This window comes from Cucurbita pepo, chromosome LG06 (genome assembly GCF_002806865.2).
Source record: "Cucurbita pepo subsp. pepo cultivar mu-cu-16 chromosome LG06, ASM280686v2, whole genome shotgun sequence".
In the NCBI taxonomy this organism is placed as follows: Eukaryota; Viridiplantae; Streptophyta; class Magnoliopsida; order Cucurbitales; family Cucurbitaceae; genus Cucurbita; species Cucurbita pepo.
This window is the reverse complement of record NC_036643.1, coordinates 3,021,893-3,049,387: the sequence shown is the minus strand read 5'-3', so window position 1 is coordinate 3,049,387 and position 27,495 is coordinate 3,021,893. Positions and strand designations below refer to the sequence as shown.

The 27,495-nt window shown below is 37.8% G+C and overlaps 4 protein-coding genes and 1 long non-coding RNA gene across 7 annotated transcripts; 3 read left to right on the top strand and 2 right to left on the bottom strand.

The window, feature by feature from the left end:
• LOC111797076 (helicase sen1-like) lies at positions 1–9,288 on the top strand. 2 transcript variants are annotated; one of them, XM_023679969.1, is made up of 9 exons: positions 2–168; positions 1,226–1,532; positions 1,677–2,672; positions 3,582–3,770; positions 4,222–4,317; positions 4,423–4,585; positions 5,547–5,676; positions 5,771–7,537; positions 7,654–9,288. In XM_023679969.1, exons 2-9 carry the CDS (start codon positions 1,334–1,336, stop codon positions 8,080–8,082), a joined length of 3,969 nt encoding a protein of 1,322 aa, XP_023535737.1. In that variant the 5' UTR covers positions 2–168; positions 1,226–1,333; the 3' UTR covers positions 8,083–9,288. The 2 variants fall into 2 exon arrangements, with proteins under 2 accessions (XP_023535736.1, XP_023535737.1); XM_023679968.1 differs by having other exon boundaries at positions 1–168; positions 1,226–2,672.
• A 2,249-nt stretch (positions 9,289–11,537) lies between these two features.
• On the top strand, positions 11,538–12,310 carry LOC111797073. Its single transcript, XM_023679966.1, has 2 exons — positions 11,538–11,910; positions 11,978–12,310. The coding sequence occupies exons 1-2, from the start codon at positions 11,651–11,653 to the stop codon at positions 12,165–12,167; spliced, it is 450 nt and encodes a 149-aa protein (XP_023535734.1). The 5' UTR covers positions 11,538–11,650; the 3' UTR covers positions 12,168–12,310.
• Positions 12,311–13,512: 1,202 nt separating this feature from the next.
• Positions 13,513–17,292, top strand: LOC111797075. The gene is made up of 3 exons (XR_002815473.1): positions 13,513–13,629; positions 13,786–13,909; positions 17,207–17,292. It is a non-coding gene; the product is annotated as an uncharacterized LOC111797075 (long non-coding RNA).
• Positions 15,972–17,543, bottom strand: LOC111797072. Of its 2 annotated transcripts, XM_023679965.1 has the most exons (5): positions 17,412–17,543; positions 17,205–17,326; positions 16,598–16,711; positions 16,291–16,519; positions 15,972–16,230 (listed from the first exon to the last, which is right to left on the bottom strand). In XM_023679965.1, the coding sequence occupies exons 1-4, from the start codon at positions 17,529–17,531 to the stop codon at positions 16,438–16,440; spliced, it is 438 nt and encodes a 145-aa protein (XP_023535733.1). In that variant the 5' UTR covers positions 17,532–17,543; the 3' UTR covers positions 15,972–16,230; positions 16,291–16,437. The 2 variants fall into 2 exon arrangements, 1 of the variants encoding a protein (XP_023535733.1); XR_002815472.1 differs by lacking the exon at positions 17,412–17,543 and having other exon boundaries at positions 15,972–16,068; positions 16,142–16,230; positions 16,291–16,711; positions 17,205–17,288.
• Positions 17,544–18,865: 1,322 nt separating this feature from the next.
• On the bottom strand, positions 18,866–22,016 carry LOC111797071 (TPR repeat-containing thioredoxin TTL1-like). The gene is made up of 7 exons (XM_023679964.1): positions 21,810–22,016; positions 20,645–21,498; positions 20,181–20,549; positions 19,752–20,085; positions 19,463–19,667; positions 19,289–19,389; positions 18,866–19,222 (listed from the first exon to the last, which is right to left on the bottom strand). The coding sequence occupies exons 2-7, from the start codon at positions 21,475–21,477 to the stop codon at positions 19,070–19,072; spliced, it is 1,995 nt and encodes a 664-aa protein (XP_023535732.1). The 5' UTR covers positions 21,478–21,498; positions 21,810–22,016; the 3' UTR covers positions 18,866–19,069.
• Between the last annotated feature and the right edge of the window lie 5,479 nt (positions 22,017–27,495).

The following is a 27,495-nucleotide window of genomic DNA, read 5'->3' as shown; positions in this document are numbered from 1 at the left end:
GACATTTTGGTTTGCCTCATATTTGCGCTCGCTTTCTTCCTCGCTCTTGCTTGCTCTGACTCTCGAATCAAAGAGCTCCCCTTTCTCCTCCCTATAATATTTATATATATCTCTCTCTCTCTCTCTCTCTCCATTTATGCATTCAAGGATTCAAGGAGTATCCATAAGGTAAAATTCTCGAAACATGAGCAACATCCAATTTTTTCCTCTTCTTTTCGCCTGGAAATTTGTTGGCGTCCTCAAGTTCAGTCGCCTTCCAGTAATGAGATTCAAATTGCTTAATTGTTGCCTTTGACTATTGGTTGGTTGCATTAGTTTTGAATCTGTACGTATTATTGATTAGATTTATATTCGTCGGTTCGATCTCTAAGTTAGGTTGTTTTTTTGTTGCAATTATAATGAGGGATTGAATTCTGGGATTGAAGTGATTTTGGTTAGCTCTGGCGGGTTTGGGAATTTTGACGAGCGTAGAAGCGGAATTGGTTGAAGGCGTGTGCATTATTTATCCGTTTCTCTTTTTTTTTCTTTTTTGCCCTAGAGAAAAGATGCTTGCTGGTCGTGATTAAAGAATGGGTCTATTTGGTTTAATGGCGGCTCTCTTGATCTGGAGCGATTTACTGGTTTTTCACTCTAACTGTCCTGCACTGTTTTCTGGACCATGAATACCTAATTGGTTTGACACGGGGACGTCGTTGTTCTGTGTTTACCAATTAAGCGTTTTGGTCGAATTAAAAGCTTCCCCATAGTTTGCTCAATGTTCACTTGGCGTTTTGTGTCGTGGTGAGTCTGGTGACGTTAGTGGTTGTCGTTTGGAACCTTTTCTTGGAGTCCTGAATCACGTGCGATTTAATAATCTGGATGGGGATTATGCTTTTTAGTTGTATGCAGTATCACAAGCTATGCATTCTATCTAAAGTTATACATTTTACTTGAAACAAAATTTGTCATGCTTATATGAATGACGTTTTAGTATCACTTCTCGTAGAAGTTATTCCCTCTTGAGAGTTGATTTGCTTACATTGAGTCTGTTGGATCCCTACAACATCGAAACATGGTGATTGTTAAGCATTTATCAATTAAAACTTGGATGTTTTTCTGCCACATTGATTTTCCTGATCTGTTATTCTTCTGCACATATTTTCCTTTTCATCTTAAACTACGTTGGTGATTCTTTCTTTTCTATTTATGCTATATAATTGTATTTCATTTATGTGTGGACTTGCAGTTGAGGGTCAAGGTTTATTGGACTCGGATCCTTTTCAAAATCCTCGCTGGAGACAATTGTATCAATAGGGACTGTTTACAATTTAGTTTTTATGCATTTTTGTATGACATGGGTTCTCGAGGAAAATTACTATTTGATCTTAATGAACCCCCTGTCGAGGATAATGAAGATAGCGATGGTCTTGTCTTCCAGCCTCAGAAGGCTCAACCATCTTCAAATTCCCATGCTTCAGACTTGTTTCCAGCATCAGGAGGTCCCCAAAGAATATTAAACAACCATGCATTTTCTCATGCATCTTCCGTATCAGGTTTTCAGCCTTTTGTTCGGAGTAATCTTGGTTCTAATCCTGAAATTGGAGAAGAACAAAACAAATTGTCAGATCAAAATTCAAAGACTACATCATCATCTAAGTTAAGTAATGTTCAGACTGCTGCACCTGTGTTGGTTTCAGGTTCTAGAGACACTCAATCAGTGGAAAGGGAAGAAGGAGAATGGTCTGATGCCGAGGGTTCTGCTGATATAAATGGAGTTAGTGTTTTGCATAAACAGTTAAAAGCTTCACAAGAGAAGGGCCTACTTTCTCCTTCCCGCGATTTTTCTGAGAACACTACCAAAATTTCTGATGGTACCATAGATAAAAGTAGTAATCATGTTCCTTCAACTTCCGATCCAGAGCCAAATGATCGTAAAAGCAACAGTATCCTAAATACAGAAAGCAATGTTAAACTTGATACATCAACAGATAGTGTTCAGGAAGACACTGGGTTGCTTCCGAAACAAAGAGAAGTCAAGGGTATTGAAGCAAGTCATGCTCTAAAATGTGCTAATAACCCGGGAAAGAGGAAAATAGATCAACATCTAGAAGCCAAGCTTGGGAAGAAACGTAATAGGCAGACAATGTTTCTTAATTTAGAAGATGTGAAGATGGCTGGGCCTATCAAGACTTCAACGCCTCGAAGGCAAGCATTTCCACCTCCTGTAACCACTCGCATTGTGAAGGAAGTTCATATTGCAACCCAAGTTAATGAACGTGTTGGGGAAAAGCAGGCTAATAAAGACCAGAAACAAGGTGATGTTTCAAGTCATGAAGGAGGCATTTCCTCAGAATCTGGTGAATCAAAATTGGACAGTAATGGTGATATGAGTTCTGGGTTACTAGCTCGGCCAAACAGGCCAAACAATGATGGAGATGTCTCAGCAGAGGCGTCCTTACCACCAATTCCTAGACATGGCTCATGGAAGGTACCTACAGATCCAAGGTTGCAGAGGAATATGCAGGTATCCAATAGGAAACCAGCTATGTCTAATCAAAGTTCTTCTGACCACAAGCAGATGAATAAGAAGCATCTTTCTGCCAAGAAGCAGAATTCTGTCAGTACTCATCAAGACTCATCAGTTGAACGACTTATACGGGAGGTGACCAATGAAAAATTTTGGCATCACCCAGGTACAAGTTTCTTTCCACACGAGTTTATGATTTGCTGAACTGATTTTTTTTTTTTTCCGCATGGAGTGTTGATTTCTTCCAAGTTTATATCAGCAGTTGTGTCAAAAAGTTCCCATCTAATTCAAGATTAGTTGGGCTGCTTTTACTTGCAAACATTTTAAATTTTACAGTCTAACATGCTTTTGCGTTTGTATGGCTTGCAGCTGAGTTTTGCTTTCTAGTTCTCATTATCAAATACTCTCTAGTATATGTACAACAGAAGGAAGAAATTGGCTGTGAAACTATGGTGTTAGTAAAATGCAGTCAGTCTTTTGCCTGCTTATTTTGATTCTGTATCATATTCTTACTGAAATTGTGGGTTAAGTTGGATCCCTCTAATAGTGGCTATAAAGTGTGATGTTTGTCTTGCTCAGGCCCACACATAACAGACGGATCCTACAGCTACATGAGGCGGGTCTTCCTCTAGGGAGCCTGCTGGATGGAAGGATATCCTTTCATATTGAGTATTGAACCACAACTTTCCTTTATGCTGGAGTGAAATCACCCTTTTCTATGAAAAATAAAATGCAGTTTACTTGGCTTTTGAATTGAATATTGCTAAATGTTTGTTTTTCCATTTTTTCTCTTCGCTTCAATGTGTTTCACATTTTAGGCTCGTCATGTGGTTATATTCTTAATTTTAGATGTTAAACAATGAAGTATATTGAAGAGTACTCATGTCATTATTTCTATAACAATAAAATAACAAAAACAACTCCCATTACATGCAGCTATTGTCTTGTTTTTCTTTTTAAAATTTTATTGTTCGGACTGCTGCTAATTTGTTGCTAGTTGTAATTTGGTAGTTGGATGGTTCTCTGTCACAATCAATTTATTTATCATCTAACTGAGTGCATTGTCATGTATCAGAGGAAACTGAACTCCAGTGTGTTCCTGGTCGGTTTGAATCTGTGGAAGAATACATCAAAGTGTTCGAACCTTTGTTATTTGAGGAATGCCGGGCTCAACTTTACAGTACGTGGGAGGAATTATCTGAATCATTCTCAAGAGATACACATGTGATGGTTCGTGTCAAGAATATTGAAAGGAGGGAAAGAGGTACTTAGTTTTATATGCAGCTTTTATATTTTCGTTATAAGTTTTTGAAAATTTCAATTTCATGTAGTTTCATTTCTAGCTATTTAATGAGTTAAAAGTTTATTTATACGTTTTGGTTCGTTTTATATTTAGGGCACAAAAAAATAGGCTTGAAAGTTGAGTCTAGTAATTTGTTGGAGCATATTGAAGTTGGTTTAATTTATAAACGGTGCTAACAACCAGCAAGAGATGTCCCATATGATGTGCTATTTTAATTTATGTTTTGAAGATATAATATTTTATCATTAGTTTAGTTGTCATCAGCATCATGAAGGTCTATCTTCAGTTGTGTTTTGCAAGTCTTCCCCTTGTGTGGAAAAGGGCAATCTGATTCTTGTCTTGTTTGTCAAAGTCGCTAAGTTCTTATTATACAGACAGTTAACTAGATGCTAATTCTGGCTTATTTTCTTAGGATGGTATGATGTAATAGTTCTTCCTGTAAACGAGTGCAAGTGGTCATTCAAGGAAGGCGATGTGGCAGTTCTTTCATGCCCCAGACCTGGATCAGGTCTGATATAATATTTTCCTTCCAAGCTTATAATAAACTGTGATGTGAGTGCTTTTTCAATATGGCATTGTTCTTGCTAAAATTATCTTTAAATATGCTGAGCAGTTCGATCTAAGAGGAACAGCACTATATCTGAGGAGGAGGATGAAGACCCTGAATCTGGTGGACGTGTGGCTGGAACTGTACGAAGACACATTCCCCTTGACACCCGTGATCCTCCAGGGGCTATCCTTCATTTTTATGTTGGGGACTCGTATGATCCTAATAGGTAGGTTCATATTCAATTTCTTCAATTTGATGATGGTTGTTTCCTTGCCATTTTATGTTGACTGAATTATTTTACAAAATGTATATAATACCTCTTGTAGAATAATTTTGAAGAAAAAAACTTTTTTCATTCTGATGGACTTAACTTGTGAGGTTCTAATTCATTGATTATTTCAGTGTTCAATCTTAGTGATATTTCTGTTAACCTTTAATGATGCACGTCTATAATGCTGCTTGAAGGCACTTGTCAAGTATCTTCTCAATGTAGTTCTGAGTGGTGCAATGTGAATTCTAATCTGAAGTATCTTCCAAGTACTATAATCTCATGCTGCACTACAAAGATATTAGCACTGCTTGCAGAGATATCTTCAAGTCCCATTGTTGATACTACGGTAGTACTTTTGAGTTCCAGTTATGAAGAGTAACTGAAAAATTAGATAGCTTATTTTGGGTATAAAGTGGGTTTATGAATTGAATGTGAATGAGGTTTGCACGGGACTTGACAGTTCTTTTTAATGGTGTAGAACAATAGAAGATAAATTAGGGTTTGATTTGCTTAAACTTATCTGTAAGGATGTTTTTTTTTTTGGAAACTCTAACTGTTGTTTGGTTTACAAGGAACATAATTGTCTGGAAGGAAGTAAAATGTATTTCCTCCTACAGTTATCGCATATGAACTCATAGCTTGTGTCACTTCTATTTCTGTTTGTAAAAAGATTTTTTGTTATTAAGCTACATAGTTGTCATTGTCAGCATGGATTTGATGTTGTGGATTTCTTATCATTAGTGGTATTATTGTTTTTTTGACCAGAAAAGAAGACTATTTATTAAAGTTCTTTTTTTAAAAAAAAAAAAAAAAAAAAAACCTATTTTCTTCAAAATTCTTGTGGGGAGGATTTCCTGTATGATATTATCTTGTATTTTCTACGATTTTTCATATTATTACTATTTTTGGATAGCAGGATTGAAGAAGATCATATACTTAGAAAATTTCAGACAAAGAATGTTTGGTTTTTAACATTGCTCGGTTCTCTTGCAACAACCCAACGAGAGTATGTCGCCCTGCATGCATTTCGTCGGCTCAATGTGCAGGTAATGGTGTTTGCATTTATTTGGATTCAAGGGCGCCTTATATATTCCCCTTTAAATTGTTACCATTCTGCTAATTGTTTACCATTTGTTTCAGATGCAATCTTCAATCCTTCAGCCTAGTCCTGAGCAATTTCCGAAGTATGAGCAACAATCACCTGCTATGCCCGAGTGTTTCACACAAAATTTTGTTGAGTATCTGCATAGGACCTTCAATGGACCCCAGCTATCTGCAATCCAATGGGCAGCAACTCATACGGCTGCTGGTACAAGCAGCGGGACAGTCAAGAAGCAAGAGCCATGGCCTTTTACACTCGTACAAGGTCCTCCTGGAACAGGTAAGACCCATACAGTTTGGGGAATGCTAAATGTTATACATCTGGTTCAGTATCAGCATTACTATACTTCTTTGCTCAAGAAACTAGCACCAGAAAGCTATAAACAAGCTCATGAGAGCAGCTCAGATCATATCACTACTGGATCCATTGATGAGGTACTCCAAAACATGGACCAAAATCTTTTCCGCACTCTTCCCACACTGTGTCCTAAACCTAGAATGTTAGTGTGTGCACCTTCAAATGCTGCAACAGATGAGCTTCTTGCTCGTGTTCTTGATCGGGGGTTTATTGATGGGGAGATGAAGGTATATCGACCTGATGTGGCTCGAGTTGGTGTTGATTCACAAACTCGTGCTGCTCAAGCAGTTTCAGTCGAGCGTAGAACAGAACAACTTTTGGTCAAAAGTCGAGATGAAATCTTTAGATGGATGCACCAGCTAAAGGTTCGTGAAAATCAATTATCTCAACAAATCAGTAATCTTCAGAGAGAACTCAATGTTGCTGCAGCTGCCGTCCGTTCTCAAGGATCTGTTGGTGTTGACCCTGATGTTCTGGTAGCTCGTGACCAAAATAGAGATGCATTGTTGCAAAACCTTGCTGCTGTTATAGAAGGTAGGGATAAAATTCTAGTTGAGATGTCACGCCTTGTTATTTTAGAAAGCAGGTTTCGATCTAACAGCAATTTCAATATGGAGGATGCACGAGCTAGTCTTGAGGCAAGTTTTGCCAACGAGGCTGAGATAGTTTTCACTACAGTATCAAGCAGTGGTCGCAAATTATTTTCTAGACTTTCTCATGGTTTTGACATGGTAGTTATTGATGAGGCAGCCCAAGCCAGTGAGGTAGCTGTTCTTCCACCGCTTTCTCTTGGTGCAGCAAGGTGTGTGCTTGTTGGAGATCCCCAGCAGCTCCCAGCCACAGTTATCAGTAAAGCAGCAGGAACACTGTTGTACAGTAGAAGTCTCTTTGAAAGATTCCAGCAAGCAGGATGTCCCACTATGTTGTTATCAGTGCAGTACAGAATGCATCCTCAAATACGCGATTTCCCTTCAAGGTACTTCTACCAAGGACGCCTTACTGACAGCGAAAGTGTTGCTAATTTACCTGATGAGACATACTACAAGGACCCTTTACTTAGACCTTACACTTTCTTTGATATTACGCATGGACGGGAATCTCATAGAGGGGGATCTGTTTCATATCAAAATACTCATGAAGCACAATTTTGTCTTCGTATTTATGAACATCTTCAAAAGACCGTGAAGTCTTCAGGCATAGGCAAAGTTTCTGTCGGTATAATAACACCATACAAGCTCCAATTGAAGTGCCTCCAACGTGAGTTTGAGGAGGTTCTGATCTCTGAAGAAGGGAAGGATCTGTATATTAATACTGTTGATGCTTTCCAAGGTCAAGAAAGGGACGTGATTATCATGTCTTGTGTGCGTGCCTCCAACCATGGCGTTGGCTTTGTTGCAGATATTCGTCGAATGAATGTAGCACTGACTCGTGCCAGGAGGGCCCTGTGGGTATGCCTCTATTTTTCTCTCCATCGAGTTTTTGCAGTCTTTCTTACACCTAATAGATATTTTACTATTATCTGATAATTTGAAAACTAAACTTTGATATTGTTCTTTGCCACCAGGTAATGGGTAATGCTAATGCTTTGATTCAGTCTGAAGATTGGGCTGCGCTGATCAATGATGCGAAGTCAAGGAACTGTTACATGGACATGGAATCTCTCCCCAAGGACTTCCTCGGACAGAAGGGGTCTACTCAATCTACTTTGCCTGGGAAGAACTCTTCCAACATTAGGGGTCTGAGATCAGTTCTTCCAAGACATAGGACTCTGGATATACACGTGGAGTCCAGGTCTGGAACACCATCGGAAGATGATGAGAAATCAAACTCTGCGGTAATCCCTAGGAATGGAAATTACCGGCCTTCTAAGGCGGCGGTAGAGAATTCCCCAGAAGACTTTGATCAGTCAGGTGACAAATTGAGAGATACTTGGCATTATGGTATGCACAAAAGACAAAGTTCTGCTGGGACTATTGGGAAGAGAGATATTTAATAATGGCTTTTGAATTGGTTTTAATGGTTCAGAGGAAACCTCTTGGTTAATGTTATGTGTGCATCCTCATGATGCTAAGCTTTTGAGCCTACCTTGCATGCTGATCCTTAGCAGTGTCTGAGTATGTGATTGACTCGGAAATCTTAAACCTAAGTAATTGAAGATAAGAAGAGCAAAAGCATACAGTAATGAAATAAGTTGCACAGCATCTGCAGACATCTGTTCTGAGGGGGGAGGGATCCATTTCTTTGATTTAGTGGATCCTTTTGGGTTGGCAGCATAATACCTTAAGGTGAGCGTGCTGTTTGAGGCTCATCGTGAAGTTGGGCCACTTAGCTTCTTTTCCTCTCAGTATTATGTATGCAGGTTTAGGGATCAAATCACGGCACCTGGATGTTCCATCACGAGAACTCGAGAGCTACGGGCTAAAAATGGGAATTGAATTGGATGCTTGTGGTCAGTGGAATTACTGTCCTCAATTGCCGTAACTTGCAAAATGGTCTTTGATGATTAACCCTCGTGTAGATGGAGACCAACTCTCTGGGGAGCTGGCCGAGGTAAATTCACACGTTAAAGATGTTCAAAACATTGGTTTGGACAATAAAATGCACGAAAAGATGACAGTTTAGGCAGGTAAGAATGTTTAGGGTTGCTGCAATGTTGTGTTTTCTCGACCTTTTTTGAGGAAACACACTCTGCTCAGCCCTTGTTTAGTTTGAATATGGTGCGAGGGAGCTAAAGTTATATGGGGCTAAAGCAGGTTGGAATAGAAAACAATTTGTACAGAAACTAATGGCCTGGGGGAGCAGCAGCAGGGGTTGTGTTTGAAGGTGTCAAAATCTTAGAATTGCGTTAATGCCTAATTGACATGTACATACCATACCCCCCCTCTTCATTTGAAATTATAGTAATTCTTTTGTTGGCAGTTTCCATCCCTTTTCTCTACCTAAGTTGTAACTGTGCCTACCACATTTAATATTTGTATGAAATTGTGCAGTGCATATGTGTTATTCTTGAACAGGACAAACTCTACACATGGGACTTGGGTTAATGCCCCAACCCATGGCCGGTGTGCCTTCTTTTTAGTAGCTTGCGTATTGAATTGATCATTCCCTCTGTTTTTTTTTTTACTTTATTTTCTTTTTAGTCCACACAATGGTCGACGAGGATGTTTCTTTACCACATTGTTTAATTCAAAAGGCTCTTTATTTATGTTGTTATAGGTCTGTTTTGACAAGTTTTTAGTTCAATACTCAAGCTATGACGTTTTATGCATTTGATTGATAGTGAGATCTGTATTGCATGGAGCATGCTATTTTGAATCTGCCACCAGACCAGGAGAGTATGTCGGTATCTCATTGAATGCAACAAAGGAGACTGCACATGTTTTACAGGAACATCATCCCGAACTTCCTGGATTGGCAATTCTATACAGCTGTAATAGCCTAAGTTCACCGCTAGCAGATATTGTCTTCTTTGGACTTCCCCTCAAGGTTTTAAATAAATGTCTGATAGGGAGAGGTATCTCTTTTGAATGATTATGGAACCTTGTGGCTTGTGGTTTCTTGTCAGTCAAATGTGTCTGAATTTACTGTTCATCTCACTATGATTTGTGGTCCATAGGAGAGTTCTAGTAATACTAAACTGCCATTTCTGTGTACCTTCTGCAATTATTTGTTGTTTACACTGCTGGATGACGTACTGTTTTGTTTATTACAGGTTGCAAAGCCTTCCCTGGAGACAAAAACAGCCAACAAAGTGAAATTCGTTTACTCCAAGAGGACACTAGGAGGATGTGTTCGATATGGACCAGCTGGTGCCTGCATTTGGTGGAAACAATAATGCTGGTTTCAACATAACCAAACATGCTGAGATGATGAAACAATGGTAAGCAGAAAAGGCCTCAGAAAAACCTCAAAACTCTTCTTGTGAATCCTCAGAGATTCAAGTTCAACTCATGAAGGTTTAGTGTTTGAAGAGTGAAGAGAGTTCCATATCAAACTATGCAGTAATCTCTCATTCTTCTTGCAAGTTGCTGAAGAAATCTGTCCATTAGTATGTTGTGAGCTGACAGTGATCTGAACATGTTTGGTTGTGTTAATTTTGTTTTAAGGCAATAGTTTCTCTGAAACAGAAAGATGGTTAGAAACGACGGAACTCTAATGATTTGTGAAAAAGGTGAAACATTCAACTGATGCGTGCATTTAAGGCATTCTTCCAACCACAACACTCACTGCCTCACCCCTATCAAACCATTCTTCCCCACCATAAATTTCACCTCAATTTTTACTCACCTTACTTTACTCTCGGTCGATCGTACCTATTTTATATTAGTTTCAATTTCGACTTTTCTAGAGACTCTAATAATGCAGTCAAGGCAACGATGGGTTCTCCGCCCTTTCGAAAATGGAGTGTGAGATCTCACATCGTTAGAGAGGGGAACAAAGTGTAAAGGTGTGAAAATCTCTCCCTAGCAAATACGTTTGAGAGAAAAACCTTGAAGGGAAGCCCGAAAGGGAAAAGCCCAAAGAAGACAATATTGGCTAGCGATAAGCTTGGGGTGAAGTACAAATGGTATTAGAGCTAGACATCGGGCGATGTGCCAATGTGGACGCTGGTGGATATCGGGCAGTGTGTAAGGGAGGTCGCTGAACTCCAAAGGGGGTGGACGCTGGGTAGTGCGCTAGGGAGGACACTGAGTCTCGAAAGGGGTGGATTATGAGATCTCACATGGATTGAAGAGAGAAACGAAACATTCTTTATAATAGTGAGCTTGGATTGTTACAGATTCATTATTCTCGAGATAATGGTCTACTTCTTCACACTCACTGAGCAATGTATGTCGTNCCTACTATCTAAATATCTATCAAATATATCTCTACCAACTTTTTACTACAGGCTCCATATCAGAACACTTCAAGTTATAATTAAAATTTGTGAGGACACCTTATCCGCTAAATCTTCATTTGTATCATTAAAATCAAATCAAGGCAACTTATACTCTAAAGGTAATCTTACAAGAAAACATTCCTCCTTAATTCCATCAACATCACTCACATAAATACCTATACACTAGATTAATTAGCCACTGATTAATGTCCTAATATTCACTTAAAACTATAAATTACTTCCATTATTGTTTGCTTTCACTGCAGTAAAAAAAAATGAAAATCAAGAAATTTACTGCCACTTTCATTCCTCGGATTCCCAACACTTGTAGAGAGAGAGAGAGAGAGGTGAAATTACGGAAATACCCTTGTTGAGCTCAATAATTTAAAACAACTCCATTAAATGATTTTCCAAGTAAAACTACAAATTATTTGATTTTTGAAATTGACAGGCTGACGTGGATCCCTTATTTTATTTTATTTATTTATTTATTCACACGCGTCATTCTGGATTGTAATGAACGGACCAGATTCGTTCCTCAATTGCTGGCTCTCTTTTTTATCTCCTCCTCCTCCATTTCTCCCTCCCCTTCATTTCTTCTTCTTCTTCTTCTTCTTCTTCCTCCTCCAGAAACCAGAACCGGTTTTTTGCGATTCTGGTTTTGGAAATTAATTAAAAAATGTCTTTGGGGAAGAGATCACGTGCTCCGATGAAACGCACGCCGAGCATGACGGAGATCACCTTCGATCTGGGCAGCTCCGCCACCGACCAATTACCGCCGCCGTCGCTTGGTTACTCAACAAACACCCAAAAAATGGTGTCCCCAAGAAATTACAGACGCCACTCAGTTGATCTACTACAAGACAACGCTAATTTCCTCAGAGCTTGTTCTCTTTGCACTCGCCCTCTCGTCCCTGGCCGCGATATTTACATGTACAGGTAAATCAATTTAAATCCAATCCGATTTTTAGAACTATGGGTTTTGAAAATGGACTCTGTTTTTCAGGGGAGACAGGGGATTTTGCAGCGACGAATGTAGACAAAAGCAAATGAAACAAGACGAACGAATCGAGAAGTGTAGTTTAGCATCAAAGAAAGCAGCAGCAGCAGCGGCGGCGGCGGTGGTGGTGGTTTCTAAATCGGTGGCCGTTCAGACCCAGATCTCCGGCAAGGGAGAAACAGTAGCTGCTTCATAGTGGTGATTAATGGGTGTCTCTGTTTCGGGCGTGTTGTATCTGTTCTATGTATGAAGAAAAATTCGCAGAAACTGATGGGTTTTTGGAAATGATTTAATTTTGTTACTTGATTATTGGGATTAATTGGTTTGAGGAAATTAAGATATGAACATGTATTTGAATCTAATCGAACAGTCAACTCTATAATATAATGAATGAAGAGGAGGAGGAAGAGGAAGAGGAAGAGGACTTAAAGTCAATGAAAAACCAGGCCCGGTTTATTCCAGATTGGGTAAATAATTTAATTATTGTGTTTAAATTTAATTAATGAGGGAATCTGAGGCCTTGTCAGCATGGCATGGAATGGGGCCCACATGGCATAACAAAACACAACATATATTGCTCAAATTGGAGGGAAGATATTCACTTTAAAAGTAATTTTACTTTTTAATTTAATTCTCACACATCTCACCACCACACATTTTATAATTTTTATTTAACCCCATATATATATATATTTGAATGGGTGATTTGAGTAACTTGAATAGAGTTCACAACTTAACTCAATTTTTTAGTTTAGAGTTCGATTGTTATTTTCTTTAAAAAAATATAAATAAATAAATATTATTTATCTCTGATTTATACTACCTGTTATATTAATAATTAAAATTTTCTAAAACAGGGTAGAGTGTAACTCTATTCTTGAGCGAGCCTTAAAAAAAATGCCAAACGCCCAAACTAAATCAAAGTTTTTAATTTTTCAAAAATTCAACAAAAAAAAAAAAAAAGTCTATCACCCGACTTAAGATGGAGTAATCTAAATTGATTAGATTTGTTGGATGATGAAAGTCCTATATCGACTAATTTAGAGAATAGTCATGGATTTATAATCAAGAATACTCTCTTTATTGGTCTGTTAGAAGTGAATAATATCATGCTATATGCTATTGTAGAGAGTGGAGAAGTGATTTAATATATTAAAGACTATAAATATGGCCTTAAAAGTAAATTGCATCTATACATGGTTCGTGTATAAAAGGAACAAAGAATAAAAATTAATTGGGTGTAGGGAAATACCCGCGAATCGATCATCTGCACCCACGAGTCGACAAGCGTCTCGAAGCGGTGTCGACAGTGGATTGGGGAATAGGGAAATGGGGAGACGCAAAAATGCAAGCGGCCAGCCAACTGTCGTTTGATGCTCTCCACCGACGTCCAGCAGCAGGAGCATCAGCATCAGCAGCAGCAGCAGCAGCTCAGAAGCCCCTTTGTTTTTATTACAACAGAGCGCACAGTTGGCTTTTAGGTTCGTACTTCGTATATTACACTGTTTGTGTGTGTTTGTATGTGCGTGGGGGAGCCCCTCGATTGTGTTCTGTACTCACTCACTCACTCACTCACTCCTACAATCCAAACCCCAATCCTAATCTGTTCTATTGCTTTTTCTGTTGGATTCCATTGATTAATTATCATTTATGACCATGTGGGTATTCATTCAAATTTCCCTTCCATTAGGGCCACATTCTCTATGCTGGCTTTGCCTTGCTTTGCATGATTGCTTCAACTTTTTTTGGGGTTAAATTCTAAAGAACAACTTCAAACGCTGTGATGCTTTGTGTTAATTCCATTTTTGTATTAGGTGATACATAATTCAGTGAAAAGAACAAGATAACTCGTTCTTGGGTGATGCGTGAAGCTTGTTGATCACCACGGGTCTGGGATTTGCTTAAATGAGCTGTTTTCATTCACCTACATAACTTCAGGTTAGGAGATTTTATGTCTCAAAGTTCATTGATCACGTATTCATATTGTTGTCCATTGTTATTCTATTTTGCTGTTGCTCAAAACTAGTCATGCTGATTCTGTAAATGGTGTAGTTTTTGCCTGAATTTCTGTTTTCTTGAGTCTCCCATTTAGATCTTCCAAACCATGTATGCCACTTGTGTTTTTGTTTGCACACCGACTCGTGTCTGACTTTGATATCATTTGTAATTGTCCAAACCCACCGCTAGTAAATATTGTTTGCTTTGACCCGTTATGTAACGCCGTCAGCCGCACGGTTTTAGAACACATCTAATAGGAAGAGATTTTCACACCCTTATAAGAAATGCTTTGTTCCCTTCTCCAACCAATGTGGGATCTCACAATCCACTCCCCTTAGGGGCCAGCGTCCTTTCTGATACACCGTTTGGTGTCTGACTTTGATACAATTTGTAATTGGACGTAATTGTCCAATAATATGGACACAATCACTTGACAAGGACATGATATTTAGGATACTTGGCAGTCAAATAAGGCTCTTGTTCTGAGAAGTTTGTTCTTGTTTCTTTTCTAACCCGTTGCTACATAGCAGGAAGTCACTGAACCAACAACATTCATGACCCCCATTGCTATCATTTCCTTGTTCCAATTGCAATGGCAAACAAGAGATTCAGAACACTGACACAAAAAATTGGCTACTGAACTTTCTTCCAAGAAAGTCTTTACGTGAGATCTCACTTCGGTTAGAGAGGGGAACGAAGCATTTCTTATAAGGACGTTGAAACTTCTCCTTCGCAGACGTGTTTTAAAAACCTTGAGAGGGAGCTTAAAGGGAAAATCCAAATAAGACAGTATCTGCTTGCGGTGGGCTTGGGCTATTACAAATGGTATCAATGGTAGACACCGGACGGTATGCCAGGGAGGACGCTAGGCCCCAAGGGGGTAGAGTGTGAGATCCCATGTTGGTTGGAGAGGGGAACAAAACATTCCTTATAAAGTGTGTGGAAACCTCTCCCCGGGTCGGGAAGTTCAAAAGAAAAAATCTAAAAAGAACAATATACGGTAGCGGTGGACTTGGACTGTTATACTTTGAGTTGTTGGAGAGCAATAGTGATGGCAGTCCTCCGTGAAGCCAACAATGGCAGCATGAGACAAGAATTGAATAAGGAACCCCAACCTGATCCCAGAGTTAAAATTTACACTCAATAAGTGGAACTTGAGCAGGGGATTTCATAAGAACATATCAAGACGTGAAACAAAGATCATAAGATCATTAATACATTAAGCAATATCCAAAACATCTCATAATGGTACCTCTACCTCGTGTCCTCTGTTCTGCTCCAGATCTTTCTTGTTCTTCCCACAAAGCTAAATTATAAAATCACCCCATGGAATTATATAGACAAAGGAATGACCACATACAATGTAGCTGAAACTGGTTCACTGTTTTGTTTGGTTGCTGAGAAAACTCACGAAGATTTATGAAACAGAGCATCGGAATCTCAGAAAACAGGACAGTTCAAGTAGGATAGTTAATCCACGTGGAATATTGGGGAGAAACAGGTTTTAAAATGGAAGGATGTTATTGGTTGTTAGTGGGTACTTTGTAATGTGAATGGGGCCCACTAATAGACACGCCGGACGATGTTGAACTTGGTCGGTTCTTGGTCGCTGTTCGGTAATGTGATTGGGTGACCACGGTCAAACCAACCCATGAATTTCTTTTCTTTTTAAATCAAATCAACCATTTTGGGTAGTATTGATATTGAGTTGACTGTTGGACGATTACTAAAAATCAAGGATCAAAACATCCGTAGATATTGTCCATTTTGGCTCAGTATGTATCACCGTCGGCTTCACAATTTAAAAATGTGTCTATTAGGGAAGCAAATCCAAAGACCCATCTATCTTTTTTCCCTCTTAGTCGATGAGCCATTAATAGTATGATGATTTTCGTTAGATAGCACAGTCCAACGTGAACTTTACAAGAAAATGAAAGGAGATAAACTCAACTTGAATGGAGTAAAATTGTTCGTACATAAGTGATATAAATATAAATATAAGAGATAATGAAAATTAAAGCGGGGAAAAGAGGCGAAGATGAGGATCCATTGGTAGACCAACTTCTTCAAACATGATATCATAAACAGAGTTGGTAGGCCTGAAGAAATGAACCAAAAGTTAATCATAATAAGAAATTTGAAGCAACCAATTAGGTGTATAATAAGAACAACCTGCCATCCGATGGGTTCCTCTTGGCAGCAATTAAAGACGAAACATGAGCCGATTGATTCTTCATTCTCCCAAATTTCCCAGTTCCACCCTACAAGTTTTCTGCCATAAAACTTTTTCTCTGTAAATACAAACTTTGTAAATGTGTTACCTTGGTGTATAGAGAAGTCTGTGACGACGACGACTCTCTAACGGTGCAATGCGTTAGAGCAGCAGCATCATCATCTCGAGCTCTCTAACAAAATATGAGTAAGGAAGATCAGAAAGATGATAACTTGATTATAGTTCAATTCATGGTTTAAAAAAAAAAAAGTTCGACCTTTCTAAGTTTTGGTGCTTCGGGTTGATCATCATGGAACGAATTCGTCCTGGACTGCAGCCTAAGATGTTTCACAACAGATATGAACCAATTCCATTCTCAAATAAGGAATTTGATGAACTTGGAAAACTTAGAATACCTGAAAGGCATGGGACTGTGGGAGTGAGCCTGCTGCCGTCTTACCCAGTTCTGATAAACGTGAGTAATGTTGATGCGATGTGGGCTGGTGCCGGTGGAACGCATGTTAAGAGATCTAAAGAAAAGTTCATAATAAGCATATAAATTTGTTAAAAGTTCATAACAGTGTACACTATAGAGCCTTCCCCCTTAGCCTAGCCTATGTAGCCCTCGAACAACCTCCCCTTAATTGAGGCTCCTCGAATAAAGTACACCCTTTGTTCGATACTTAAGTCACTTTTGACTGGACCTTCGAATCTCACAACTTCTTTGTTCGACATTTGAGGATCCTATTGACATGACTAAGTTAAGGATATGACTTTAATACTATGTTAGGAATCACGACTCTCCACAATAGTATGATATTGTCTACTTTGATACTATGTTAGGAGTAACGACTCTCTACAATGATATGATATTGTCCACTTTGAGTATAAGCTCTCATGGCTTTACTTTGGGCTTCTCCAAAAGGCCTCGTACGAATGGAGATGTATTCCTTACCTATAAACCTATGATCATTCCCTAAACTTTATAGATTTAATCAAAATAACACGAAGAATTTGACATACAGAGACAAATCCTGGAGAGGAGAGAAGTTTCCAAGGCCTGGATTACTGTTTTGATAGGCTTGATGATAGCTATCTTGATCTGAATGAGCTGCTCCCAATCCCAGTTCCAATCCCAAGCCCACCTGATCATTCAAGCATCAACCAACTCACTTAAACATGGATTAATCCAACCAAAACCAAGCTTTTGAAGGCAAGAAAAGAACTAACATTAGAGGAATTGGCAGAAGTGGTATCATGGTTACTTGGGTTGTTCTTGAAGTTGAGCTGAAAATCCACACAAGGCCCAGAGGAGACAGATTCATCAGTGGCATGGTTTTGAGCCTCCATTGCTTTAGAACAGAGAATTGTTGTGGGAATCAAGGTAATGAAATGAAGATATGAGAGAAGTTCTTGAAAAGAATCCAAATCAGAGTAAAAAACAAAGGGGAATTCCTGTGGGTCCAGACTTGGATTGAGCAGCTACAGCTCTACCCACAGATCTTGGCTTTAATTGTCCATTGTAAAACGAAGTCAAATCAAATTCTCTTTTGTGTGTTTGTTTTGATCAATGAAGTGAATACAGATGAAAAGTTTAGAGAAGTTGTGAAAGAGAGGCAGATGTTTTAGCGGGAAGGTGTAACGCCTCTGCATTGGAATTAATATGGAGATCCTCATGCATGGATCCACCTAATATTCCCAACTCACCAATCCCCCTCTCCACACATATATTTGTTTAGATATCCGAACTTGGCCCCTGATGACTCTGACATTCTTCTACACCACATGGTCACGTTACCTATTTTTTCACATTTTAAGAGTGAAGACTATTCTCATGGACCAATATGAGTTATTTGAGCACGATTCGTCCTCACTCACATACATCTCAAGAAAATTCCTTGGTAGATAGTACACTTAATGTAACAGCCCAAACTCATTGCTAGTAGATATTGTTCCCTTTGATCCGTTACGTATCACCGTCAACCTCATAGTTTGAAAACGCGTCTACTATGGAGAGGGTCTAGTCCTACTCCGACTAGTGCCTCGTACCGTCCAATGACTGACTCTGATACCATTTGTAACAGCCCAAACCCACTGCTAGCAGATATTGTCGGCTTTGACCTGTTACGTATCGCTGTCAGACTCACGGTTTTAAAATGCGTCTACTATGGAGAAGTCTAGCCTTACTCCGACCAGTGTCTTGCATCGTTTGATGACTAGCTCTGATACCATTTGTAATAGCTCAAACCCACCGCTAGCAAATATTGTCCGCTCTGACCTGTTACGCATCGTCGTTAGCCTCACGGTTTTAAAATGTGTCTACTATGGAGAGCCTCTAGCCCTACTCCGACTAGTGCCTCACACTGTTTAGTGACTAGCTCTGATACCATTTGTAACACCCCAAACCCACTGCTAGCAGATATTGTTCACTTTAATCCGTTACGTATCACAGTCAGCCTCATGATCTTTTAAAATGGGTCTGTTAGGGAGAAGTTTCCACACCCTTCTTCGTTCCCCTTTCCAACTAATATGAGATCTCACACTTAACCATCGAGTTACTATGATTGAGCCACCGAAAAGAAAGTGCACCATGTTCGTACAAATAGTGACTTTTAATTCTGTCTTTCTTAACCATTATATCCTCAAGATCGCTTTCCTTCAGATATGGTTTCGGTACATTCATATACCCATCCTTAAATCATTCCCGTCCGAAAGCAAGACAAGTCTTTTTCATTCCAATTTCATCAATCATATATACATATGAACGAAAGAAAGAAATCTCAAAAAACAAAACCAATAAAGGGTTGTCTAAAGCCCAATGGCGGCGACTCCATTGGAGTAGCCCAATCTGTTGTAAACAAAAAGTTTCTCTAAGCTTCTGCTTCAACTCAACTGCTGCACATCTTCACTAAGCTCTCTAATGAATGGGATTCAGAGGCTGCAATCTCCTTCACTATTCTTCCATTTCTGTATATCTTAAAAGCTGGAATGGCGCTCACTTTCTCCAACTTCGCCAAATAAGGATGATCTTCTATCTCCACCTGAAACTCTCCCAAATTCAGCATTCTAACTTCAAAATCTCAACTAAGTACTCACTAGATTCTTACCTTGAGAAAGTTCACTGATGGAAACCTCTTGTAAGCCTGCTCCAACACTTCCAACCCCTGTTTTTGGTTGCCTTTGTTGCAGAACAAAGCCACACACATCCCTGCCAATTCAAAACTTCAAAAAACAGACTACTTTTTACATGGATGCATCACTTTTCTGCTGCAAGTATTTACCAGGAGAAGTAACGAAGTGTCTAAACCGCTCGTAGCTAGATATAGACACCAAATTGGACCCAAATTTCATGTCTTTGACGTCCTCCCCATGCTGCTTTCTGAGCTGAAGCTGTGCCTCGAACAGAGCCCTCCCCACTTCCTCATTTCCTGGTGTTTCTCTTATCAAAACCTCATAATCTTGAATTGAAGCCTCCCATCGTTCCATCTGGTCACAAAATTGGGACAAATCTTTACAAACAACCTTAATGGCATCAAATAAGGAAGCTCTTTTGAGGCAAAAGTTACTTACTTTAGCATTGCAATCAGCCCTGCGGAGTCTGGCTTTACTGTAACATGGCTGTGCGTGGAGAGCTGCAGTGCAATCTTCAACAGCTTTCTCATACTGCCCGAGCTTCGATCGACAAGCAGCTCGATTGCATAACAAAATTGAGTTATATGGGTCGTTTTCTAATCCTTCACTGTATGCAATACAGGCCTCAGAGAATCTAGATTCCTTGAAAAGTAGATTGCCTCTCAATCGAGCTGATGAAATGAACTTAGCCCATTTTGCCACTCTACTTGCTTCCCTGTTGGTTGGATCAAGCTGTGTTGATTTTTCAGCTGCTTCCACTGCTTCCTCAAACCTGTAAAAAATTCACAAAACCCCAAAACTTATTACTCTCTGAAACGAAGTTCCCAAGTCATAATTTGAAGATCATTTTGATCCCTTTCTTCTAACCTGCCCATGGTCATGTAAACTTGTGCCTCGATGGATAAAATAAGGGCGCTATCAGATACACTAAATGACTTGGTTAGAGTGTTAGCCATCAGGGTTTGACCCTTTTGGTAAATGGAATATGCCTCTAAATGTCTATGGAGCTTCAACAATGCCTCAGCTTGCAGGGCATAGAGTTTATAAGCTGAACAAGAAACAGAGGAAATTGCATAATTGGTCTCTTTGAACAGAGTGTCCCATTCTTGTAACTTTCTTGCTTCAATACACCTACTCAGGCAGCTCTGAAGTGCACGAGCTTTGTTCATGTCGTTTATGTCACTGTAAGGGCCGGATTGTTCCATATGATCCAGTGCTTTCTCAGGCTCTCCAGTTCTGTAATAAGCAAAATGGCAATTCGTGGTGGCTGAGCTTTCAAATGGCGGACAAGTTTTGAACCCAGAAATAAGAACAGAGATTCGTATTATTACCTGAGGTAGATAGTGGCTAGACGTTGATGGGCTCTTTGATAAGAAGGCTGAATCTTTAATGCTTTTTTGCATTCTTCAATGGCTTCCATCAAACGGTTTAAGCCAATCAGAGCAGCTCCTTTGTTGCTGTAGTAAACGGCGTTGTCTGAATCCAAATCTATTGCTCTGTTATACAAAGCCAATGCTTCTTCATATTTCCCCTTTTTGTATGCCTCATTTCCCATGGATTTCAAAACATCTGGCTCTAATTTACCTCTCACGCCTTGAATCTGTCGGAATTCACATGAATTTCTCCGAATTATGTTCCCCATGTTATTACCTCCAAGTCTTGGACTTGAGTTCATCTCTTTCAGCCTTGGACTGTTGTTTGCCGACAGATTCCCACCTCCAGCTTGCTTCAAATTACCCAAAACCGCGCCATTACTTAAAGATGTTCGGATGTGGGTTCTGGGTTCGGTCAATTGTTGCTGGGAATTCATCGCTCTGGTTTGTGCAGAAGAGCCATTGGAGGACGATGTGGAGCTTCTTGCAGCATCGGAAGGTCGTCGACTTTGATTCTTTTGTTGAGAAATCGACGGCCTTGCTTGATCCAAAGTGGGCTTTTTCGGTGTCTTTTGATCTTGTTCCACTGAGTTTCTGGCTGTTGGCGCATCGTCGGAAACAGAGCTCCGGCTCTTCCTTGTTGGGTTCTCTGTTTTGGGTACTTTTAAGTCGACTGGTTCGGTGTTGTTTGTGGGTAATGAATGCACAGAGGTTTTCTTCAACCATTTGCACCGTCGCTGGAAAACCCCTCTCATGAAACCACAACGAGAGAAATCGGCTTCTTTTTCCATAATTATCTCTGCAATTAGTTCCTGTAGAAAAAAACAGAGAAAAAACAGAGCAATTCCGACTGCGTTAAAGTTTCTAGGCAGAGACAGATCGAAGAACACAGATTAATCCAAGTAACGTATTGTTTTTTCCCCTGAAACTTCTCTATCGCCGCCGTCGTTCAGGTGAGTGAGCGGCGGCGTTTTTCTTTGATCAAATCCAGAACCATTGTTGGGTTCATTCATTTAAACGAAAGAAACTTGACGACCGACAAACAATGAAATGAAAGGAAGAGAAGCCAAGAGAAGAATGCATTAAAGATGTATAAAAAAGGGTAACAAAAATAGGATCATACCTCCTTTCTTGTGTTGCAAGCTTGAGGGGAAACTAATGGAGGAAGGAGAAGGAAAGGAAGGGAAAAATGGAGTCTCAGGTGGGTGGGTGAGTGGAATTGGAGCAGATTCTTGTTATATATAACAGGAACAGAGAGCTCTTCAATTATTTCCTCTGCTCCACTAATCTTTCAAAACAAAGACTTCCCCCTTATACTTCTTAACCAAATTCTATAACTCTTACTTGAAACCAAGTAAACTAGTCCAAATTCCCCATTCTCGAGCATCCAAAACGAAATAATCCTTATAAACGTGTAGAAACCGACATTGAAGGGAAGCTCGGAAGAAAAAATCCGAATGGTATCAGAGTCCAACACTGGGCGGACTCCAGAAAGGGTAGATTGTGAGCATTCCTTATAATAGTGTTGAAATCTCTCCCTATTAGACCCGTTTTAAAACCCACCAATAAGGACGATGGGCACCAGGAAGGGTAGATTGTAAAGTGAGGGGAACAAAGTATTTTTTATTAAAAGGGTGTGGAAATCTCTACCTAGTAGACACATTTTAAAACCATGAGACAATAGACGTTAGGCTTTAAGAGGGGTAAAGTGTAAGGTGAGGGGAACAAAACATTTCTTACAAGGGCGTACAAACTTCTCCCTAGTAGACACGTGGTGTGAAAATCTCTCTATAGTATACACATTTCAAAACCATGAGGCTGACTCTAGACATTCTTTATAAGGGTGTAAATGACTATATATAACAGGCCAAAGCAGACCATATTTAAACCGGAACTATCACGGTTAGTTCCATTTAGAGTCGCTTCCAAGTAACCAACTTTAAATAATACAAAAAGGGATTCAACTGAGGGCGCCATTAATATATAAACAAATACAGCGTCCCTACCCATTTTCATTCTATTTTATTATTGTATAATATGAATTTTACTGCTTTTTATTTATTTATTTATTTATTTATTATTGGATTGAATTACATTATGAATTTTACTGCTTTTTATTTATTTATTTATTTATTTATTATTGGATTGAATTACATGTAATATTAAATAAAAAGAGACCCGGATCTTTGGTGGACCCGGTTCACATAAAAACAGAGCATCTCAATTTCTTTTTTAAAAGAGAGGTGCATGATTAAGTTGGTCTTGTCTGGTGCACTTTAGATTAATTATTCCTTAATTAAACAAGTTTAATCTACGTATAATCCTCATTTTCTTATTATTTTTTATTTTAATATTATTTTATTTCTTCAAAAAAAAAAAAATATATATATATATACTGTATGCCACGTGTATTAATTGGGTGGGAAAATAATTAAATGCGATAAATTCCTCTGTCGTTCTCTCATGGCCCAACCTTAATTTTTGTTAGGTGGAGATTAGACCCCTAATCAAGGGCTCAATGTATTCCACTTTATATTAAAATAAAATTAAAAATAAATGTGGGTTTTCTCTCATATAATATTCTATTTTAATAATAAAATAATAGAATATATTTTTTTTTCTTGGCTTTAATCATATTTTCACTTAATTAATTATATTTTAATTTAGGTATTAGGTAATTAAGTCTTTTAATTAGATGCAAGATTCTGACTAATTATGTATTACTTCCTTCACCATTGACAATATTACGCAGTTTGAAAATTTGTCATTAAATGAATATTCTATTAAAAAGAATTGTATTCTTGAAGTAATCAACAAGATTAGGTAAAAATATGTCTACATTATGTTTTTTTTTTGTTTTTTTTTTAATTTTAAATGAAGACTATATATATGTGATAACGATGAGTTTGATGTTCGATAAATATTCTAATTAGGTTTAAGTTGAGAGGTCTAGTTTATTAATTCTCTATTAATTGTAAAAATGATTTATTAATTGATGTGACATCAGAGTAAATGGGAGTGTTAAGCACGAGTTGTCTTTCTTGCATGTTTTGTTCTTACTCACGTGCATCTTAGAAAAAAAAATTTAAGTGGTCACCCAACGTAGAATTGAGTCAAGTAAAGTTGACCATGAAGTTCAACGAACAAAACATTCGTTATAAGAGTGTGGAAATCACTCCCTAATAGACATGTTTTAAAATCATGTGGATGACATCGATACATAATGGGTCAAAGTAGATAGTGATGGGCTTAGACTGTTATAAATGGTAGTAGAGCCAGACACGGGGCGGTGTACTAGCGAGGATGCTAGACTCCAAGGGAGGTGGATTATGAGATCTCACGTTGGTTGGAGAGAGGAACGAAACATTTCTTATAAGGGTGTGGAAACCTCTCCCTACTAGACGCATTTTAAAACTGTGAGGTTGATGGTGATATATGAAAAAGACTCATGTTCATTCATTTACACATCTTTCTTTTACTCCAGGATCACAACATATGCTAAAAGAACTCTATGTTAGTTTGTGGGAATAGTTTAAAGACAAGAGAACGGCATAATATGCAAGATTATGGAAATTTTATGTGAGCAATAATTTGAATAAAATTATGAAAATAAGCATAGTACATAAAAAGGTAAGACATTATTAATGAGAACATTCTTTATAATTGAGATAATTGAGACATAATAAGAGTGGTAATGAATTAAATTATATTGGTAAAAAAAATGATTGGTAGGATTGGGACATTGATTTATTATAATTTTAATATGCTTCTCTTCCATAAAGTCTTATAAACTGATATCACTATCATCTTGTTCTTTCGCATTAATACCCACCAGATCATCAAAACTACTCTCCAAATTTGTTTAATTAAATAAATAAATAATTTTTTAATTAAATAAATAAATAATATAATATAAATAAAATTGTCTTCTTGTTGGAGTAAACTAATAAATTTGTGCATTGTGGTAATGATAACTTCCACTTTTCATAATTGGTTTGTTAAACTGGATTACAGCTCAATTCCGGGAGATCCCAATTCCACAAAAAAAACAGGTTACAAAATTGAAATTAAAAGGGTTTTTAGTATTTTNTTTCCGCAAATTTGGGTTTTTTTTTTTTTTTTTTTTTCTTTTGTGTCTGCGTTGTCGAAGGCACCTCTCTCTTTGTCAAGCCCTGTTAAGGTTCTTCGCTTTCTAGACGGGATACTTAACGTGTTAGCTACAGTACTGCACGGGTCGATACGCACAGCACCTAGTATCCTTTGTTTACGGCTAGGACTATTGAGGTATCTAATTAGATTCACTCCCCTAGCTTTCGTCTCTCAGTGTTAGTGTCAGCCCAACAGAGTGCTTTCACCGTTGGTGTTCTTTTCGATCTCTACGCATTTCACCGCTCCACCAGAAATTCCCTCTGCCCCTACCGTAACCAATATGGACTACCTAATTCAAACTATAAAAAAATTGGGTTGAGCTAATTTTTTGAAAAAAAAAAAAAATAATCAGACCAACCTTAAAATAGGGTTACAATCCAATTTAGCTCTGTACTTTTAAATTTATTATGAAAATTAAGGATATCTAATAGTTATAATAGATGTCAGTGTATTATGTCTTATCATATATATATATATATATATATTTTTTTTTTTTTTACCTGACATGAGAATTCGACCAATCTGAACTACCTAATTCAAATTATAAAAATTGGGTTGAGTTATTATTATTTTTTATTTGGGTTGAGCTAATTTTTTGAAAAAATCGAAAAAACGTAAGTTAGCTTTCGGGTTGACATAAGCCAACTAGTCCAATAAAAGGGTTACTACGATACAATTTAGCCGTGTACATTTCAATTTATTATGAAAATTAAGAATATTTAATAGTCGTAATAAAAGACGTACTCAAAATTTGAATATAGTTTTGAAGTAAGAGGGGAAGAGATAGGGAGAGATACATACAAAAACATTGTAACAAAAATGTGGACTTTTTGTCTCCCTAAAAAGCTGTCGGTGTGGTGCGGGTCGGCACGCCCTTTACACTCTTCTTAATTCAATATCGCTACAAACAATAATCCATTTTTTATTTTTTATTTTATTTTGTAAAATTTATTTCTCCATTATTATTTATTATTTTTTATTTTTTTTTATTCCCTCCATTGTGTTACTATACATGCATGATTTATGAATTATTCCAATATATGTTCCTTTTTTTTTGTTTGAAATTAGATGCTTAAATGTATTATGCATTAATGAACTATATAATATAAATTTTATGAAAAACGTAACGATATTTGAGTTTAAATTTTGAAAGTTATATATATAAATAATTAGGAACCTGTTACCTTATTTTTGCGTGGGACCCACAAATCATAAATTAAGATTAGCTTTGTGATTGGTACTAGAAAACAGTCCCTAAAAATGATAGCATCTTTAAAGCTTCTGAAATGACCTTAGAAAAATCAACTTTCGTCTATAATTTTGAATTTTTTTTTTAATCTTTTTTTGTATATAAATTTAACGAAGGGTCGATCTAAATGAGAGTAATCAGGAAAATAGGATATTTAAGAAAAACTTTAAAAAATTGAAAACTACTCTTATACCAACAACCTTCCTTTGTCTGTGGCTCAATAATTAAAAGTAGTCTGTTTGATGTGAGAACTGAGACCATATTCAAATGAGAGTAATTTTGATGATTAAGAAAGATTTAAAAAATTGAAAATTACTATTTATACTAATAACCTTTGGTTTTGGTGGCTCATTGGTTACCGTGGTTTGTTTGGAGCAATTTTGATATAGATTTTGAGACCATATCCAAAAGAAAACCTTAAAAAAAACAAAAAATTACTACATACCAACGACTTTCATTTTTTGTGACTGAATCATAAAAACTTCATAGTTAAACGTGTTTGGTAACCACCTTCAAATTTTTCTAAGATACATGTGAATGAAAATAAAACATGCTGTGTTGGTATGTGAGGATAGTTTTCACTTTTAAAACTAAATAGTAAGCAACGTGACTTTGTCTACAGAAGAATATCGGGACACACGAGTGCTGAATCTAAATTCTCTAAACGTGAAGCGTTCGAGTTTTAAATAAGATATTTATAAAATAGGGTAGAGTTTTAAAAGGGTGTGATATTAAAAATTATCCTAATGTAAGGTGAGGCAAAGATATATTCGGAAAATCTGAAAAAGTAAAGAGTGCAAGGCCAACCACCGGACATCCATTTATTTATTTATTTATTTATTTTTATTTTAGACATTTAAAAGAAAATTTAATCTTTTGGCGCACGACCTCTCCTAGCTACTTCCTAAATTGACTTTCCAAAATTCCAATTTTCTTTCTCCCATTCAACCCCTCCACCATGGGGATAGGAAAGTCTTTTCCTTTTTTAGCCAGTTGTGGGCAAGGAGGGATTTGAACCCGTGACACCATGGTTCGTAGTCAGGCCTCACCCCGTCTCTATTGGATCTGTTATAGGAAGTACCCTAAAAAAAGGAATCTTTCCTCTCTCCAGTCATTTGCCATTTCGAGTTAAGAAGATGTGAAAGCAGGGTGAACATGAAATTGGGTGGGACTGGAACAGAGAACCTCTCTCCATTTGGGGCGGGTCCCGCACGTAAAATAGATATATGTAGATACAATATTAGCATGTAGTATAGGATATGGAATTAGCTAATGGAAGGCCAAAGAAGGGGATTGATTTGCCGACAGAAAAGCAATATATTTTGGGGTTTATTAAAATAAAAATAAATAGCTTTTCAAGATATTGCAAAAAGAAAAAAAAAAAAAAAAAAAAAAAAAAAAAAAAAAAAAA